At 52.7% G+C, this 17,096-nt stretch overlaps 1 protein-coding gene across 1 annotated transcript; it reads right to left on the bottom strand.

The window, feature by feature from the left end:
* Positions 1 to 394: 394 nt before the first annotated feature.
* LOC132903847 (uncharacterized) lies at positions 395 to 6,551 on the bottom strand. The gene has a single exon (XM_060953149.1). The coding sequence runs from the start codon at positions 6,549 to 6,551 to the stop codon at positions 486 to 488; it is 6,066 nt and encodes a 2,021-aa protein (XP_060809132.1). The 3' UTR covers positions 395 to 485.
* Between the last annotated feature and the right edge of the window lie 10,545 nt (positions 6,552 to 17,096).

Genomic DNA, 17,096 nt, shown 5'->3' on the forward strand with positions numbered 1-17,096 from the left:
TCATATTTTTTTTTTTTTTTTTTTTTTTTTTTTTTTTTTTTTTTTTTTTTTTTTTTGTCAAAACCTTATACTATTTTACATGCCTTTATTTATGAGCGGAACCTCAGAATGTGGCAGACCAGGACCCCCTGACAGCACCCGTTCACGAGTTGACGCATGGGTCAGCCATCGCGAGACTCAACCATATTTGAGGGAATCCCACGACCCGGCCCACGTCGCCGCCGCCAGGTTGACCACTTTAGTGAGCATGACGTACCTCATACTGATGCTCCGCTCAATCGTCTTATGAATTAGAACTAAAGCTAATAAAAAAAAAATTTTTTTTTTTTTTTTTTTTTTTTTTTTTTTTTTGTCAAAAATTTTTTTTTTTTTTTTTTTTTTTTTTTTTTTTTTTTTTTTGTCATTTTATTCTTTTTGTCTTGTCATATCATTGCCGCCGGCCCCGCCGGTGGCTGCTGTCCGTGTTTTGTTTTGAGGGGGATGTTTTAGGCTTCCTCCAGCCCCGCTTCGAAAGCGAGTATACTGTCCCTCGTTACGTCGTCACCGTTCCAGATCGCCATTTTGAGGTTGTAGTCCCTGATGGAAGCGTCGGTTGCTCTCTCTGCACGTTGGATAAAACGAGCTACTGCGTCGTTCTTTGTGTTATCCACGTAGTACACACAGGTCTTCGTGTGTCTGGAGATCGCAACCACCGCGTGCGGGACGCTCATAAGCAGATTGGATTTTTTTGATGTTGTACGTACAATCACCACTGTCTCGAACGTTCGACCTTGTGCTTCATGTATAGTAAGGGTGCAAGAGCCCGAGTTGGTTCCGTATCCCTGGCCAATTAGGAGTTCCTTCTCAGCCTGGGTGTGGGTAAGATACAATGTATCATTCAACTTCGGGATAACAGCCCCTCCATACTCCTTCAGCTTCAGGGAGCGCGTGAGATTTTTGGCCGAGTAGATGCCGCTATAGATTTCTCCTAGGGCATATGCCACGTCTTGCGGGTTTCTGTACGTACACAACAATTCTTTCGTGACAGACGTGATTTTGTGGGGTCTGCAGTATTTCAGAAGAAACAGGTTGTGTCGGTCGATATAGGGAAGCTGGTTTTGGTCTCCGATCAGCATGGTCTCGCTGGCTCCTGCGATCTTGATGGCCATTACTATAGATCCGAAATGATTCATTAGGGCTTCGTCTACCACGAGGCGGTTGCACGTTTCACCCTTCTTCATTCCGTTCACTAATAGTGAAGCCATGGTTCGAACTCGCTGTTTAGCTCGTTCTTCCCCGATCTTCGGTGTCAGTTTGTCCCTGAGATCTTTGACTGCTTCCCTTGTGGCGGTCACGATGAGGTCGCTTTCTATGTTGACATTAGCGACTACCCATGTGGTTTTTCCACATCCGGGCACTCCGTTCACCCATGTGAATGTTGGTACCGCCAAGCATTCCAGCCTGTTGCCTTCTGTCAGGTCCCCGAAGATGGTTTTAGCCATTTCGAGGATTCTGTCTTCCAGCATTACTCTGGTGCACTTGGCGACCACAACCTTCGGGTCTTTTGGAGGATTTATGGCCCGAATGTGGCCCTCCTCTTCCGGCTGGCTCTTTTCGAGTTCTATGAAGCCCTCGGTTGCGCAGTATGCCGCCATGTACTCCCCCCACGCCTTCCCGTGTATCACACGTTGTGCGTCGAGGTCGTAAACTGCAGCTTCCGCTTCCTCTAGCTTCACTTCGAGCGATTTTATGTTGCCACGCTTGTAAGTCCGCAATATTGCACTGCAGATATCTTCATTGACTTTGCGCGTGGCAACCGTTATCGCTATGAACTCTCGTAGAGCGTTCTCCATATGGGCCAGCTGATCGTTCGCCGGCTTCAGCCAGGGGGGGGTCACAAGTCCCATGTCCGCTCTGGTTCGCTGGGTGGTCTGCGTAACCTCTTGGCGGGACGTCGATGGGGTTGTGAATTTTGCCACTGCCGTTTCCTGTAGTACCGTTCTTCTGAGTTTGCTCATTTTCTCTCCCACTGGGCCTGCGATCGCCTGGGCCATTCGGTTTAGGAGCGAGGTGACCGTGGACTTCTTCCTATCTTCGTCCTGGTCGGTGACTATCCGCTTCGACTGGCGACTCTCCTCCTCGAGCGCTTGTTGCAGCCTCTCCGATCCGCTGGAGTCCCGAGATTGACTCGGAAGTCCCCCGCGATTCGCAGCGGCCTCGCTTTCGCCCTGTCCGCGTCTCAAAAGAAAACCGAGATCTTGACCTCTGTTTTCGTATACCACTACCTCGTGGTGTTGCGAGGCTGTAAGGGCACCCAGGTGGTCCCGGGTTTCGCCCGTGTGGTGAGACACTGCCATGACGTCCACGCTTAGCACTTTAGGAGTGTGAGTATCTCCCGTTCTCCAGTTCCCTATGTCCTTCAGCACGCTGCATACCTTCTGGAAGGCTGTGGAGTTGTCGTCAGTGGCGAACAGTGCGATGGTTTTGTTCTTCCTCCGCACTATCCGACACCGCTGACCCCCCACTGATACCGTTGGTAAGGCGTCGTAGATTTTACGACGCATGGTAGTTTTGCTTGTGCTTCCGTTCAATAGGAGACCGAGTCCCGGTGAGATGTAGACGTTTGTCTTCGCCCTGTCGTTGCAGAAGGCCACTCCCACTCGTTCCGAGTTGTTGTTCATGAACATGGCAACTCCTCGGACCCTGAGCCTGGGCTTGCCGGCCTCGGCTGAGTGCAAGAGATTTGGCAATAGGTCTTCGCTGCCAAATGAGCACTGCTGCCCTTGTGTGTGTGTGGTTTGTGTTTGTGTTTGTGTTAGTGTGTTCGAGGAGGGTTGCGCCTCGCCAGCCGTGGCCTTGTTGCGCTTTGTTGCGATTGCTGCGACTTCCTCGATGTATTTGAGGAAGTGGTCCTTTGTGCTTTTGTTATGGAGCAGATCGCTCAGCACTTCCCTTCCCAACTTTTGGTTGCAGACACACTCCAGGTTGTAACGGGCAGTTTGAAACCTGGGGCAGTCGAGTATTATGTGCCATACCGATTCGCTGACGTTCGGGTCGCACTCGCATCCGGGACTGTCTTTCAACTTGAACCGGTGCAAGTATTCTCCGAAGCCGCCGTGACCCGTCAGAATTTGAACGTGCAGGTGGTTTAGATTCGTTCCTCGCACGAAGCTGTAAGCTTTACTTACATCGGGGAAGAACGTTCTCGTTACCGCACCTTGGGAGGCAGTATCGAATCTGTCTTGCCATCTGGCAATAGATTCCTCCCTGATCTTTCTTCTGACGTATGACAGCGGGACTTCTGCGTAATCGGGAGAGAGATTCTCTTTCGAGGCTCCCTCTTTGGCAAGCTCGTCCGCCCTTTCGTTTCCTGCCGTGCCCACGTGGGCTCTGAGCCAGAACAGGCGAACCCTTCTCCCTCGCGACCGTATTACTGCTATGCTCTCTCTGATAGCCTTTGCCAGAGGATGGGTGAGCCGAGTACTGCACAACAATTCCAACGACGATCTTGAGTCGCTAAGGATGTTGATCGCTTCCTCTTCGCTCTCCAGCGCTCTGGACACCGCCCTGTGGAGTGCATACAATTCAGATTGGAACACGGTACACGTGGGGTCCAGGCTGAAGACTTGGCTGTGTATCTCCTTCCCACTTTCCCACCACGTTAGTGCCGCTCCCACCTTGCCCTCCATTTTACTCCCGTCGGTATACACCTGTGGGCCAGTAATCTGAAGGGCAGTTTGGGTGGCATCTGTCATATCCTCGAGTAGAGTGTACTCTAGTTCGATTTGAGAAGCCGGGTGTGGTAAATCTTTGGCTTTAACAATCTCCTCGAGTTTACGATGCGGTGGTAGGAAATCGACGGAGAGCCCTTTCTTCGCCTCGTATAGGGACGCAACTTCCTGGATTCTGAGATCGAGCGGTAGGATTCCCGCTAGGATTAACGCTGCCGGCAGTGACGTTGTTCTGTATGCCTTGCAGATCCTTTGCGCGAAACCCCTCTGGAGTGTGTCTAGCGCTTTTCTGTTTGTGATGTTCTCAGACGCTTTTGCCCATGCGCAGGCCCCATACGTTACGATAGGTTCTATCACTGCAACGTACAGGGTTCTGATGATTTCTGTGTTCAGTCCCCAGGTGACTCTCGCGGCGCATGTCAGTTGTTTGTAGATGCTGGCCGCTTTTGTGCAGATGTTTCGCACGTGAGTGTTGAAGTTGAGCCACCTGTCTATGGTGAGTCCTAGGAGTTTAATCTCGTCGACCAGAGTCAGAGTCGTTCCGGACATGGTGATATGGGGGGGGGTGTACTTCAGTTTTTTTGTCAGCAACATGACTTGCGTCTTGTGTGCTGCGAAGTTCAGCTTGTTTTCCTTCCCCCACTCTACCGTCATCTCCAATACTCTGTTGACGCGATCCTCCATTCCCTCTACGGTCTTACCGGAGAACACCAGAACTCCATCGTCTGCGAACGCCTGGCAGTAAACTTCCTCTGACGATAGCCTATGCAAGAGGGGATCCAAGATAATGTTCCAGAAGGTGGGGCCCCCGATGGAGCCTTGAACACATCCTTTCGTGGTATCCCTTTCGCTGGTTTCTCCCGCATAGTTGACGACTATCTTTCTGTCCTTGAGGTATGAGTCCACCATCAGGTATAAGTTTTTGGGGCAGCGTCTGAGCCTCAGCTGGTTCATTAGAGCCGGCCACCACGCGTTGTCGAAGGCCCCCTCTATGTCCAGTGACACGATCAACACGGATCTCCCCGCTTCCTTTTCCGCATTGACGTGTCCGATCAGGTCATAGAGAGCGTCCTCTGTTCCGCGTTGCGGCAAGAAACCGTACTGCCTTGGATTGAGGGTTGGGAGTAGGTGCCACTGTAGTCTTCTCACAAAAAGCTTCTCTAACGTTTTCCCTAGCACTGATAACAGGCCTATAGGGCGATAGGACTTCGGGCTGGTGTAATCTTCTTTGCCCGGTTTGTTGAGAATGACTACATGTGCGATTTTCCACTGTTTGGGGAAGTAGGAGATGGCTAAGCACTTGTTGGCTATCGCCATGAACACATCCCGTGAGCAGCGGATCGCTCTGGCGCAGATGTCCGAGGTGAATCCGTCCGGTCCCGGTGCCTTCTTGGGGTTCTGCTCTTGCAGCACGGCCTCCAGTTCGGCTTCGGTGAATGGCGGGTCATCCTCTTTCAATTCTCCCAACCTCTCTTGAGGTGTTTCTTGTACAATTTTCCGGAGTTGAGTGTGGTGCGGGGTGTCGGTTTCCACCGTGTCGTCAGGGTAGAAAGTGTTCGCTAGTAGCACTGCCGACTGCTTGGGATCCAAAGTCTTTCCATCCGGTCCTCTAAGCAGTAGCTCCTCTTTTCTACCTGATGTTTTCCTGAGGACACGGTAGATTCCGTCCCACATGCTCTCTTTCTCCTGCTTCGTACAGAATTCCTTCCAACTCCGAGTTTGGGCCTCGGCAGATTGCTTGGCGTATAACGCCTTGGCCTCATTGTACTCTTGCAGCACGTGTTCCTTCCGGTGGGGAGCAGCGTTCTTGATCCTCTTCTTCTTACGAACGAGATCCCTTTTGAGCTGTTCAATCTCTTCCGTCCACCAAGGGAAGGGGGAACCTCTGCGCTTTTTGCCTATCTTCGGTATCGAGCTTTCGCACGCTTCCCGAATTGCTGTTGTGTAGGCATCTGTCAGGATATCCATTTCCTCTCCACACACTACCTCTTCTACTCCGGCGGGCGTGATGTTCCTCTCCGCTAGTAAAGACAGGAGTGTCTCGTCGAACGCCGACCAGTTCGCCTTTTTGGTGTTGTATACTCTGGTAGTAGGGGCTGCCGCATGTTGCAGCCGCACTCCTAGCTCCAGTGTGCACGTGATGGCGTTATGGTCTGATGTGATCAGCGCTCTGTCGACTTTCCAATTCCTGATCTTTCCCAGCAGTGAAGGGCTGCACGCTGTCACGTCTACTATGCTGGTGCATAGCACGTCTCTTCGCCAGACTTCGAAGGTCGGAGTGTTTCCGGTGTTGAGGATGTGGTATTCCATTTCGTTGATAAAAGCGCAGTATTCCGTCCCTCTCTCGTTCTCGGATTCGCTGCCCCACCAGTGACTCCAGGCGTTTACATCTCCCGCCAGTAATACGTTAGGCGTGTTGAGCGATTCGCATACTGCCTTGGTTCGCGCAATGTAAGGACCTATATCGGCTGTCCCGTCGAAGTATACTGAGACTACTCCAAGCCTGAAGCTGCCTGATTCCAGTACCGCTGCGGACTCCGTCTCGGACACCAGCTGTGGATCATGTGTGATCCTAAACTGGTCCCCGAATACGTATATCGCTGCTTTTACCGGGTTTCGGCTGCTGATGTTCGAGGAGCACTGGATTACTCTAGTGCCGGGGTACTGCTTCACTCTGCCGCTGGATCCGGTGTACGGTTCCTGCACCAAAGCGATAGCGATTCCCTTTTCCTCTGCTACTTTGAGTAGCTCGGCTGTGGCTATCTTGGAGCGCTGGAGATTGATTTGTACAATTCCCAGCTTCGTCCCTGTCTCCTCTCCGGGAGCGCCAGGTCCATTCATGTGGCTGCCTTTAGCAATACGCTATCTTGGAACGCGCTAGTCTATCCCACACTTCTCTCTCCGGGCATTCGTCGCTGAATGCCATGTGCGGGAAGACGTTCTGTGCCTTGGCGTCTTTGCAGTTCTTGCACCTTGGTGGTCCTTCCTCCAGCCTTGTTTTGCACTCTTGCCAAGAGTGGGCGCCGCCGCAGTAATTGCAATACTGCGCCGACTCCCGGCAGAGTGCCTTGGGATGTCCGTATCCAAGGCATTTGGCGCACTGTATTAGCGGGGACTGGTCTTCCACGGTTCTCCTTTGGATCGCTATGTGGACCGCCCCCGCCTCTAGCATGCGCTTGTGGAGTAGAGGTGCTACCTCGAGTACTGCATGGCACTGTAGCGGGTTCCTCGTTCGCTTTCGGTACCTCAGACGGATGTGTTGGTGGTCGCCAGGCAAGTCTTCAAATAATTTTTTATTCTGTGCCTTTATGTGCTCGACCATCTCTTCGTCCTTGAGGTATGCCATCACGTTGTTGACCTTTACGAGCGGGTTCTGCGGTTTCGCCTCCTGAACCTTTAACGCCGAGTTTGTCTTTATTTGTTGTTTGAGCCGGTTTACGTCTTCCTTGTTCTCGCAGCTGAGCAAGATCTTGCTGTTTCGAGCCTTCCTCACTCGATCCACTACCACACCGGTGTTTTTAAAGTCCAGTGTTTTTGTGATTGCCTCTAGAACCTTCTCGCCCGTGTTGTTGGGGTCGGCGCTAGAGACAATCAGTGTGTGGTTCGGGTTTTTGGTCGGCTTGGGTGGTACGCTTCGCGCTACCGCAGCATAGGTTCTGCTCAGCTGCGGGTTTTTGGCAGGAAGGGGGACATTTTTTATGGTTGAGTTGTACCACTCCATCGTTCGGCGACTGTTTGTGGCGATCTCGGACACCTCCGCCCTGATCGGGTTTAGAATCCCTTCCAGGTGTGCGGCGGTATCCGCCAGTGCCAGCTCAGTCCCCAAACCTTGGCGGGCGTCTGTGCCGTGTGCAGAGTTAGCCTGGGTTACGTCCTTCACCTCTTCGACCCCGTCCAGTATTTTATTGGCTTTGGTCATCAGGGGAGCTGTTACTTCGCGGATCTCCTCCCCAATCTCCTCCTTCGAGACAAGTCTGAGGCTGCGGACTTCTTGAAGCATCCGCTCCATGTCCATCCGCAGCTCAATGACTTCCTCCTTAAGCTCTTTATAGGAGGGTTCTTCCTGTCGCTGCTGCTCTGGAGATTGAGATTGGGGAGCAGTCTCTCCTTTTTCCCTGATGGTGTCGCCTTTAAGGTAGTGGATTTCTGTTACCAGAGATCCGACGGTACTGGTGAGTCGTTCTAGGTGGTCCATGACTTTTTTGGACCCCGCTGGTCTTGCAGGTGCAGTCCGGGTCCTCCTCAAGGGGCGGCGCTTGTGTATCTTAGCGCTGTTGGCTGGCTTATTCGGTGGTTCGGCTGTTGTTTGGTGGCTGATTTCAAGATTTGCGGCCTTCACCGATTTGGTGACCACTCCGTCCATCTCGAAATCGAGCCAGCTCTGAATTCTTTGGACTGATCCATAAGTCCCTTTGAGGGAGTCGGCCATGTCCTTAATTCGCGCCTCGAATTTTGCCTGCTGGTCTTCCAGCGCTTTGCGGTGCAATCTCTCTACGCAGACAGATCTTTTTAGTTCTCTCGTCCGTTCCATCTCCAAGTTCAGGCGGTGCCTGTTCCTAGATTCGGCTAGTGAGAGGACGATCTCGTAGAGGTTGCCCATACACTCGACAGCTGTTGCTCTTAGTTCCCTTTTCAGGGTCTTGGAGCTTTCGATGGCTTCTTTCCCCTTTAGGTAGTACTCCCGGGCCGCCTCTGTCGCAAGGTCCTTGCATACTCCCGTGTGTGGTCCTATCGGCGGAAGTATGCTCTGCCTTCTTTTGGAGAAATCTGTCTCCTCGCTGTCCCAGTTCCAGCTGGCTTCCGGTCCCTCCTCCTCCCATGCCACTAGCTGCTCCTTCTTCTCTTCGCTGTTTGTGGCGGGAGTCAGTTCCTCTGACTCCTCATCTTCCCTTGCGGGGGTGGTGGAGATCACTATGGAATAATGGTCTTTCCGGGGGGGGGCTTGGGTTGTTTCCAGCGGTTCTGGGGTTCCCTTGGTGTCTGGAGACTCAAGAGTCTCGGGAACCTGCGCGGAGGGTGACTCCTCTGGCTTAGACGTCTGCATCTGCACGCTGGGTGGTACATTTGTTTCTTTTTGGGTGTTGGGGGGTTGGGTGGTTTCGAGGAGGGAGGCATCGAGCGAGATATCCGACAGCTGTCTAGCATCGTCTACCTGCTCCCTCCTGGCAGCAACTTGCGCGCCCTTAACCACTACGGCTCTGCGCAACCCTCCAGATTTGGTCTTCTTCTTGGCAGATTGCGCCAAGGCCCAGCTGCGTCCCACTTCGAGGGGGCCTGTAGGTGGGCTTTTGCCTACCTTCCTCAACATGTTTATTAGTTTGGCCGCTTTGCTGGTCCCGGGCGCCGCCTGCGTGTGAGGTGGTGTTGTGTTTGAGTCTGTGTGTGTGTGTGTTTTCTGTGTTTCCAATTCATGCTTACCCTCGTGTAGCGGCTGGCGGGTGATCGGCGAAATTGGGGCCGTCGTCGTCGCTTCCGTAGCGCTGCTGGAGGCGCCGATGTCCTCAGATGTCGCGGGACACTTAGCCGCGGGGGATGGCGATGATGAATTGTCAGACATGGTGTTTTTTTTTTTTTTTTTTTTTTTTTTTTTTTTTTTTTTTTTTTTTTTTTTTTTTTTTTTTTACTGCTTACAAATACTTAAAAATACTTAAACTACCTTATTCTATTTGTCGACGGTACTGCCGCAGCTCGACGCGAGGATGGTGGTTGCGTGCCGGTGGTGATGCTGCTTGTAGTTTTCTCGGATTCTCTTATTCGCTCCCCGATGTTTTCGGTGTCCGCGTTGCCAAATTCCGTTGGGGCCAATCTCTTGGATTTTCAGAGACGAATCTAACGAGCCGTCTCGCTACTCTGTAGCTCCAATGATGCCGGAGATAGCCCAAGGGGGGTTGATGACGCGGTCACGGGGGGAGGGGGCAGGTCTTGACTTGAAACCGCAAGAATCTGCGGTATATAGCAATGACCTGCACGGGTATCCTTGCAGGGCAAATTCCCGTTTTGTTCCTGGTTCCTGGTGTTCCCGGTCCCGATTCCTGGATTCGGCTGGGATCAAGTTTTAGGTCTTGCTGAGCCCTTTCAAATGAGCCCTTTCTGGGCTTCCTAGCTCCAGCCGTTCCCGAGATATGACCAGAGGGGAAAAGTGCCTTGGGGGGGGAGGGTTGAGGGGGGGGGGGAAGGAAAATTATTTTCGTCTGAAACGGATAGATCCGGTGTCAGCCGAAAAAATTTGGGAGGGGGGGGGGCAGGGGGTGGGGGATGGCGATACTGGACCCTGGGCACAAGGTCCCAGTGGAAAGATCTTTTTATCCCGAGTTGAGCGAGCCCAAACTCGAGTGTCCTGTCGCCTTAGGAAGGGGGAAACCCTCAAGACAATTTTACCTGAAGGTATTGGGCTGGTCTGCACGATGGGGCGAAGTCTCGGAGCTCGCTTTGGAGTCTTCAGTTAGGGCCGTGACGGTCCGCTGGCCAGCGCTGTGACGCGAGTTACGTACGATTGTTAGGCGCTATGACGCGCGTTACGTAGGTGCGAGCCTCGACGCGAGTTTGCCAGACGTCACAGCTAGCAGCGATCCCTCCGTTTGTATGGGGATTTTGCGATCTTCAGTAGCTCGTATCTCCTCCGTTTCTTGATGGATTTCCAAGCTCCAAAGTTTGATCTTTAGAGCTCGACGGGGGCTTTACGGTGTTAATTTGAGCCAGAAAATCCCACTTGCCTGAACGATTTTATCGCTGCCTGAAGTTCTCCTGCTTCTCCTCGGGAACCCTGGTGAGCTGAATACTTGCCAACACAAATCCTGGTTTACTGAACACTTGGGAACACTTTGAAAACACTTTGGATGTTATAATACCAAGAAAACCAATTTTTTCGAATTTTTTGCGCGGAGCAGATGTTGTATAGAGCGCTATAAGGCGAGTACTGGGTTAGGTTAGGTTAGGTTAGGTTAGGTTTTTTTTTTTTTTTTTTTTTTTTTTTTTTTTTATTTACATGAGCAGGTGGTGAAATCCATCATGGACAGCCTGGGAAGGAGGACCCAGGTAGTGCCGGACTCTTACCGTGCTAAAACACCACCTGCTCATGGAAACTCCATCAGGAGGGACCCTGTGTGGGTGGACAGGGGTCTTATATTTCCTATTTTATTATGTAAATTTATAAATTTTCAAATTTTGGTATATTATTATAATTAATCTCTGATCTTAAGTTTTGTTTCTATTGATTATCTTTGTCGCCAGTTTGGAACAGTATTTTAAAAAAATTTCTCTCGTTGTTTTGTTCCTTATTAATATCGCCAAGTTTTCCTTGCTCACTCTTTCTCCAATTTCCATCTCCACGTTATTCCTTTCATTTGCATACATAACACATTCGGTAAGGACATGGTCGATACTCTCCTCATTTGCAGGGTCACAGGCACAGGTAGGGCTCTCCTTGCATTTGAACCTGTTCAAATATTGCGAGAACCCGCCGTGTCCCGTGAGCACCTGCACAAGCACGGGGGTCAACGCAATCTTCCTTATTGTTTGGTACGCCTCTCCTGCGTCGGGAAAGAACAGCTTAGTGGTGGATGCCGTTTCCCCCTCCACGTAGCGCCGGTTCCATTCGTCAATGGTATCCATTCGGATCTGCCGCTTGACGAATGAGACCGGACATCTATCGTAGTGGGGTCGAACCCTGCCGAGCGCAGCGCTCTTGGCCAGGTCGTCAGCCCTTTCGTTCCCCTCCAACCCGGCGTGAGCCTTAATCCAAAATAGTTTAATTATTTTGCCCAACATGGAGGCCTCTTTTATGTTGGCTCTCGCAGTTAACGCCAGGTTGTGCAGGGAACTGCTGTCAGAGACAGTTTCGAGAGCCGACCTGGAGTCACAATAAATATTGCAGCTAAGCGCTGAGCTCCGAAGGGCCCGCTCGGTTGCCACAGAAAGGGCCAACAGTTCGGCCTGATACACCGTGCACATGTTGTCGAGCTTCAGTTTCTTGGTACTAGTCTCCGCAGCGCCTTCCCATACGGTCAGCGCCGCGCCGACTTTCCCATCGTGCTTGCTCCCATCCGTGTAGATGTGGAGCTGCGCGTGCTGCTGCTCGTCAACCTGCGCACGGTCCTCCAGGCACGAAAACTTGAGTCCCAACCTTCCGGCCGGGTGAGGCGCTTCCAGAAAATCGACGGGTCTCTCTATCTCCCGGTCTCCTACCACTCGCCGAGATATACCCTTCTTCACTTCGTAAAGAAGGGCTGCCTCCCTGATCCTCATGTCCAGGGGAAGCAGTCCGGCGAGTAGCAGCGCCGCGTTCAGAGAGACGGTGCGATACGCTCTGACGATCTTCTGTGCGAAGCCTCGCTGCACCACGTTTAGTTGCTTCTGCACCCCCAGCTTGTGCGTGGCCGCTGCCCACACGCTAGATGCGTACATAATGACCGGCTCGACCACCGCCACGTATATGGTCCTTATCACCTCCGAGTTCAAGCCCCAGCCAATCCTGGCCGCCCTGGACAGCTGCTTATATAAGTTTAACGCCTTTCGGCATATGTTCGCCACATGGGCGTTAAAAGTGAGCTTGCTGTCCAAGGTGAGGCCGAGGATTTTGATTTCCTGGGACATTTCAATGGATACCCCGCCCATGCTCAGAATTGGGGTGTCGTACTTAAGTTTGTTGGTGAGCACCATTGCCTTTGTTTTCAATGGTGCAAACCTCAACTTGTTTTCGACTCCCCATCTCCGAACATATTCGAGGGCTCCATTGGCACGTCCCTGGACCTCCTGGGCCGTGTCCCCGGAGAATACGAGGACCACGTCGTCAGCAAACGCTTGACAGTAATCGCCCCGGCCATCCAGCCCCACGAGCAGCGGGTCCAGAAGCAAATTCCAGAAAGTCGGGCCTCCTATTGACCCCTGGACACATCCCTTCGTGGTTTCGCTGACACTCTCCGCTCCGGCATATCTAACGCGAACCCTCCTATCCCCCAAATAGCTATCAACTAATCGGCGTAGATTAGGAGGGCACTGCGTCTCCGCCAGTCTGCACTTAATGGCCGGCCACCACGCGTTATCGAAGGCTCCCTCTATATCCAAGGATACCATCAGGACGAGTTTTTTATCCTTAATCCTCTGCCTGATGTGATCCACCAGGACATAGAGGGAGTCCTCGGTACAGCGCTGCGGCATAAAGCCGTACTGACGGCGGCTCATGCCGGGGAGGACGTGCCAGCGAATCCTCGCCACCAGCATCTTCTCCAAAATCTTACCGAGCACCGGTAATAATCCGATGGGTCGGTAAGACTTTGGATTCGCGTAGTCATCCTTTCCCGGCTTTCGCAGGACGGCGACCACCGCCTCCTTCCACGCAGCGGGGAAGTGCCCGAGTTTCAAGCACTTGTTGTACAGCGCCAGGAAGATGTCGGGGCCCAGCGCGATGGCCGCACCACAGACATCGGCGGTAAAGCCGTCGGGTCCCGGCGCCTTTTTCGGGTTGAAGCTCGACGCGGCGCTCTCCAGCTCCTCCATTGTGAATGGTGGGTCGCAAGTCTCACCCTGCTTCCCCTCATTCACAATTTTGGAGCTCTCTCTCGTGAGTTTATGCCCCGCGTCGTCTCCCCCCGGATCATCTTTTGGGAAAAAGGTTTTAGCCAGTAGACCCGACGACTCTTCCCCGCTAAGGACCCTCCCGTTTTGCACGAGAGGTGTGTCCTCCTCCCTGCTTGCGGTGCGGCCGATCACCCTGTAGATCCCCTCCCACATCGTCTCGCGGTCCTGCTTCTCGCAGAACCGCTTCCAACTGGCGGTTCGAGCCTGCTCCGACGCCAGGCGGTACTCTTCTTTGGCTTTCAGATACTGCTCGACCACCCATGCACGGCGGGTCGGCCCGGCGCTCGCCACCCTATGCTTCTTAGTGGTCACGGCTTTCCGCATTTCGGCCAGCTCATCATTCCACCAAGGCATCTTCAGTCGCCCTCCGGTGGAGGCGAGTTTGGGGATTGACATCTCGCACGCTCGCTCTATTGTGCAGTTCAATTTTGATAATTTTAAATCCAAATGTGTTGTATTGTTAATTTTGACAATTTCCGAATGGTTTATGTTGTTTTCCAACCATAATTGGGCCAATTTCTCACGAAATTGGTCCCAATTAGCTTTTTTTGTGTTATATTTGCGAGTCGTGCGCTTGATGTCCGTCCCCCTCGCCTTCACCAGATTTACCTCGAATAGAAGAGCGTTGTGGTCAGAGCTGGTTATGCCCGTGTCCACTCGCCAGCCGTCGACGTGGCCGAGCATACCCTCCGTACACACCGTGATGTCGACGCAGCTCTGAAAGCGTTTCCCAGCTCTGTACGTGTCGAAAGTAGGCTCGGACCCCCTGTTGAGAATGTGCAGGTCCATCTCTCCTAGCGCCGCCGCCAAGTCCTCCCCCCTGTGATCCGTTCGCACACTTCCCCACCACGGGTTCCATGCGTTGACGTCTCCCCCCATCACGACCATGTCCGTCCCGATCTCCGCCATGATCCGCTCCATCCACCGGATACACGGGTCGATGGGGCCGTCCCCGTCGAAGTACATCGACACCACCCCAATCTCCCACGCACTCGTCCTCAGCCTCGCAACAGCGAAGTTTGGGGTCGTGAGCGCCGGAAACGGGGTGATGTCGATGCCCCCGTCGAGCAGTACAATGGCGGCCTTGTTCACAGACTGTGGGCCGGCCGCAACACATTGTACCACCCGAGTTCCGGGTTCAACCTTCATTCTTCCCGTGTTCCCGGTGTAGGGCTCTTGGACCATGGCGAAGGCCATCCTCTGCTTGTCTGCCTCCAGCAGGAGTTCGCTAGTTGCTAGCTTACTCCGCTGGAGGTTTGCCTGGACACTTTTATATAGCTTCTGTACTGGGCTGCCCTTAGCAATAAGCCACAGTGGCTCTCGCTAATTCCTCCCACCTTTTTCTGACAGGGCAGGCCTCACTGAAAGCAACATGCTGCCCGCTAGTGACCTTGGCCAACCTACAGTTCCTGCAAGTCGGCGGGTCACCTGCAACCCTGGCGGGGCAGTCGGCTCCCAGATGCGGACCCCCGCAGTGACAGCACAGGTCGACAGGCTCCTTACAGAGTCGCCGACCATGTCCATACCCCAGGCAGCGCGTGCACTGGACCAGTGGAGACTGGTCTTCGGCTCGCACCGTCTGGAGGTCAATGCGAATGCGGCCCGCATCCACGACCCGCCGCCACACCACGGGCGCCGCGCTGAGCACCACGTTGCTGCAGTGAGGGTTTCTCACCTTCCTACGGTAGCGCACCGTGAGCCGGTCCTCCCCCTCGCCGAGGCCCTGAAAAACACCCCGGTTCTGGTTCCGGAACGCCCCCAAAATATCCTCGTCCGAGTTTACGTTGAGAACGCCCCTCAGAACCAGAAGCGGGTCCTTGTTTCTCACCTCCTCGACGACGAGGTGAGTTCCGGCCGCCTGCAACCTTTCCTTGAGCCTTGCCCTGTCCTGCTCTGTTTCGCAGCCCAGTACCACCTTCCTGTCCCGTGCCTTCCTAACCTTTCCTATTGTAATCCAGCCTTCTTTTGCATTGACTGCCTTTCTTACTTTCTCCAACACTTCATCCCCGGTCTCCTCCTCCACAGTCGACGCGACCACTACGGAGTGCAACGTAGGATGCTCCGGAACTCCGGGTCTTGTGTGGTGGTTAGGTTAGGTTAGGTTAGGTTAGGTTAGGTTAGGTTAGGTTAGGTTTTTTTTTTTTTTTTTTTTTTTTTTTTTTTTTTTTTTTTTTTTTTTTTTTTTTTTTTTTTTTTTTTGAGATGCTAAGTGGTTTGTTTGGCAACGAATTATTTATTACATGGGTATGCTATATTAGTGTATGATAAGTGTAGCGTTGGTGGGTCTCTGCTATTTGATACAGATACCCACCGTCGCTGTTTATCTTGGAGCGATGTTTTATGTTAAGGTGCCATGGATCTGCTTTTTGATTTGCGTTTGTAACTATTATAATTAAATGTGATCCTGAATTTTGCGAGGCGATTTCGCATTTCGACAAGGCGTTAAATTTAAAATTACAATAACAATTTTCTGAATTACCAGGTTCCTCCTTCTTCTTGAGGCACATCATTACGTCGAGGGCGGCCAACATGTTGCTAATAGCCGTAGTCTGTGCTGTCCTGAAGAGCTTTAATGGCATTGACTATCCGAGGGCACAAATTATTGTCGGTGGCAGTATGGCAAGTGTTGGCGCTACGCACAGACTTGCAGTTGAAGCAACACCTTTTGTTGGGATCGGCGCGAACGGGGCAAGAGTTAATTTGGTGCTCAGTGGAACCACAGTGGGCGCACGGGTGGGACTCTGCGGTGCACTTGTTGTTAGTGTGACCGAACTGCAGGCACTTATAGCACTGCACGAAGCGGCTGAAATCCGCCACGTGCACCCGCTGGTGCTCCACATTCGCACGCTCCCCTTCGACCAGCCTGCGCCGGATCGCCGGGGCCACCTCCAACACCGCGTTGTAAAAGCGCTCGTTTCTATTGTTCAGGAGGAAGCAAAGGCGGATTTCTTCGCTTGGGATTTGGTTCTGGTGGCTTATGATGTCCACCAGTTCCTCCCTCTGGACCTCTTTGCTAATCCCCTTCAAGATGATGAGAGGGCGACGGAGCTTCGACTCTTCAGCTGCAATGCCGGGGATGTTGTTCACTTTTCGGAGGATTTGGTCGCGCTGCTCATTAGTGTCGAACTCTACTTTGAGCATGTTCTGGCGCAAGGGCTTTACTTTCGAGGGAGCAAATGTTGTTCTACGGAATGAGATGTTCTTTTTAAACTCGTCAAGTACGACTGGCTGCTGTTTTTGTTTGTCGCTAGTCTCCTTAGCTTTGATGATGATGGAGGGCAAGGTGCGCGAAGGAGGAGGAATGCTCTTAGGGGGGGAGGGCGTCGCCACGGCCGCGGCGAAGGATTTTGCAGGCGCTGGTGGAGAGGGCGCTGGCGTCGGTGACATGGCCTTGAGCTCCTCGCGGATACTCTCCCGAATAATAGAGAGCAATGTGCTCTGGTCCGGGAGGATCTCCGGAGTCGGAGGAGTCGGCGCAATCGCGACCGTTGGCCCGGTCTCCTTGACCTTTACCAACGCCTGCGCAGATCTCTGTATCTCCTGCGCCGCAGCCGCAATGAGCCGCTTGTTGGTGGCAGTGACGCTCTTTCCTTCGTTAACTGCTTTGTTGATGGTGTACGTGAGCTTTGTAACTACCGCCATGAAGGTGTCAATACTTTTCACATCTTCAGAACGGGCAGGTAGTTCTATGATCATTGCGCTAGAAGATTTGCTGGACTTGGTTGCAGTTTTACGAGCGGGCACAACTTTGGCGGGAGCTTGTGAGGAGGCAGTAGCGTCGCTCACTTCGGGTGTTTCGGTGTCAGACAT

The sequence above is a fragment of the Amyelois transitella genome, chromosome 31, assembly GCF_032362555.1.
Source record: "Amyelois transitella isolate CPQ chromosome 31, ilAmyTran1.1, whole genome shotgun sequence".
Taxonomy (NCBI): Eukaryota; Metazoa; Arthropoda; class Insecta; order Lepidoptera; family Pyralidae; genus Amyelois; species Amyelois transitella.

Excerpts from the sequence above, each read along its gene's own strand:
- LOC132903847 (XM_060953149.1), bottom strand. The coding sequence starts at position 6,551 with ATGAATGGACCTGGCGCTCCCGGAGAGGAGACAGGGACGAAGCTGGGA.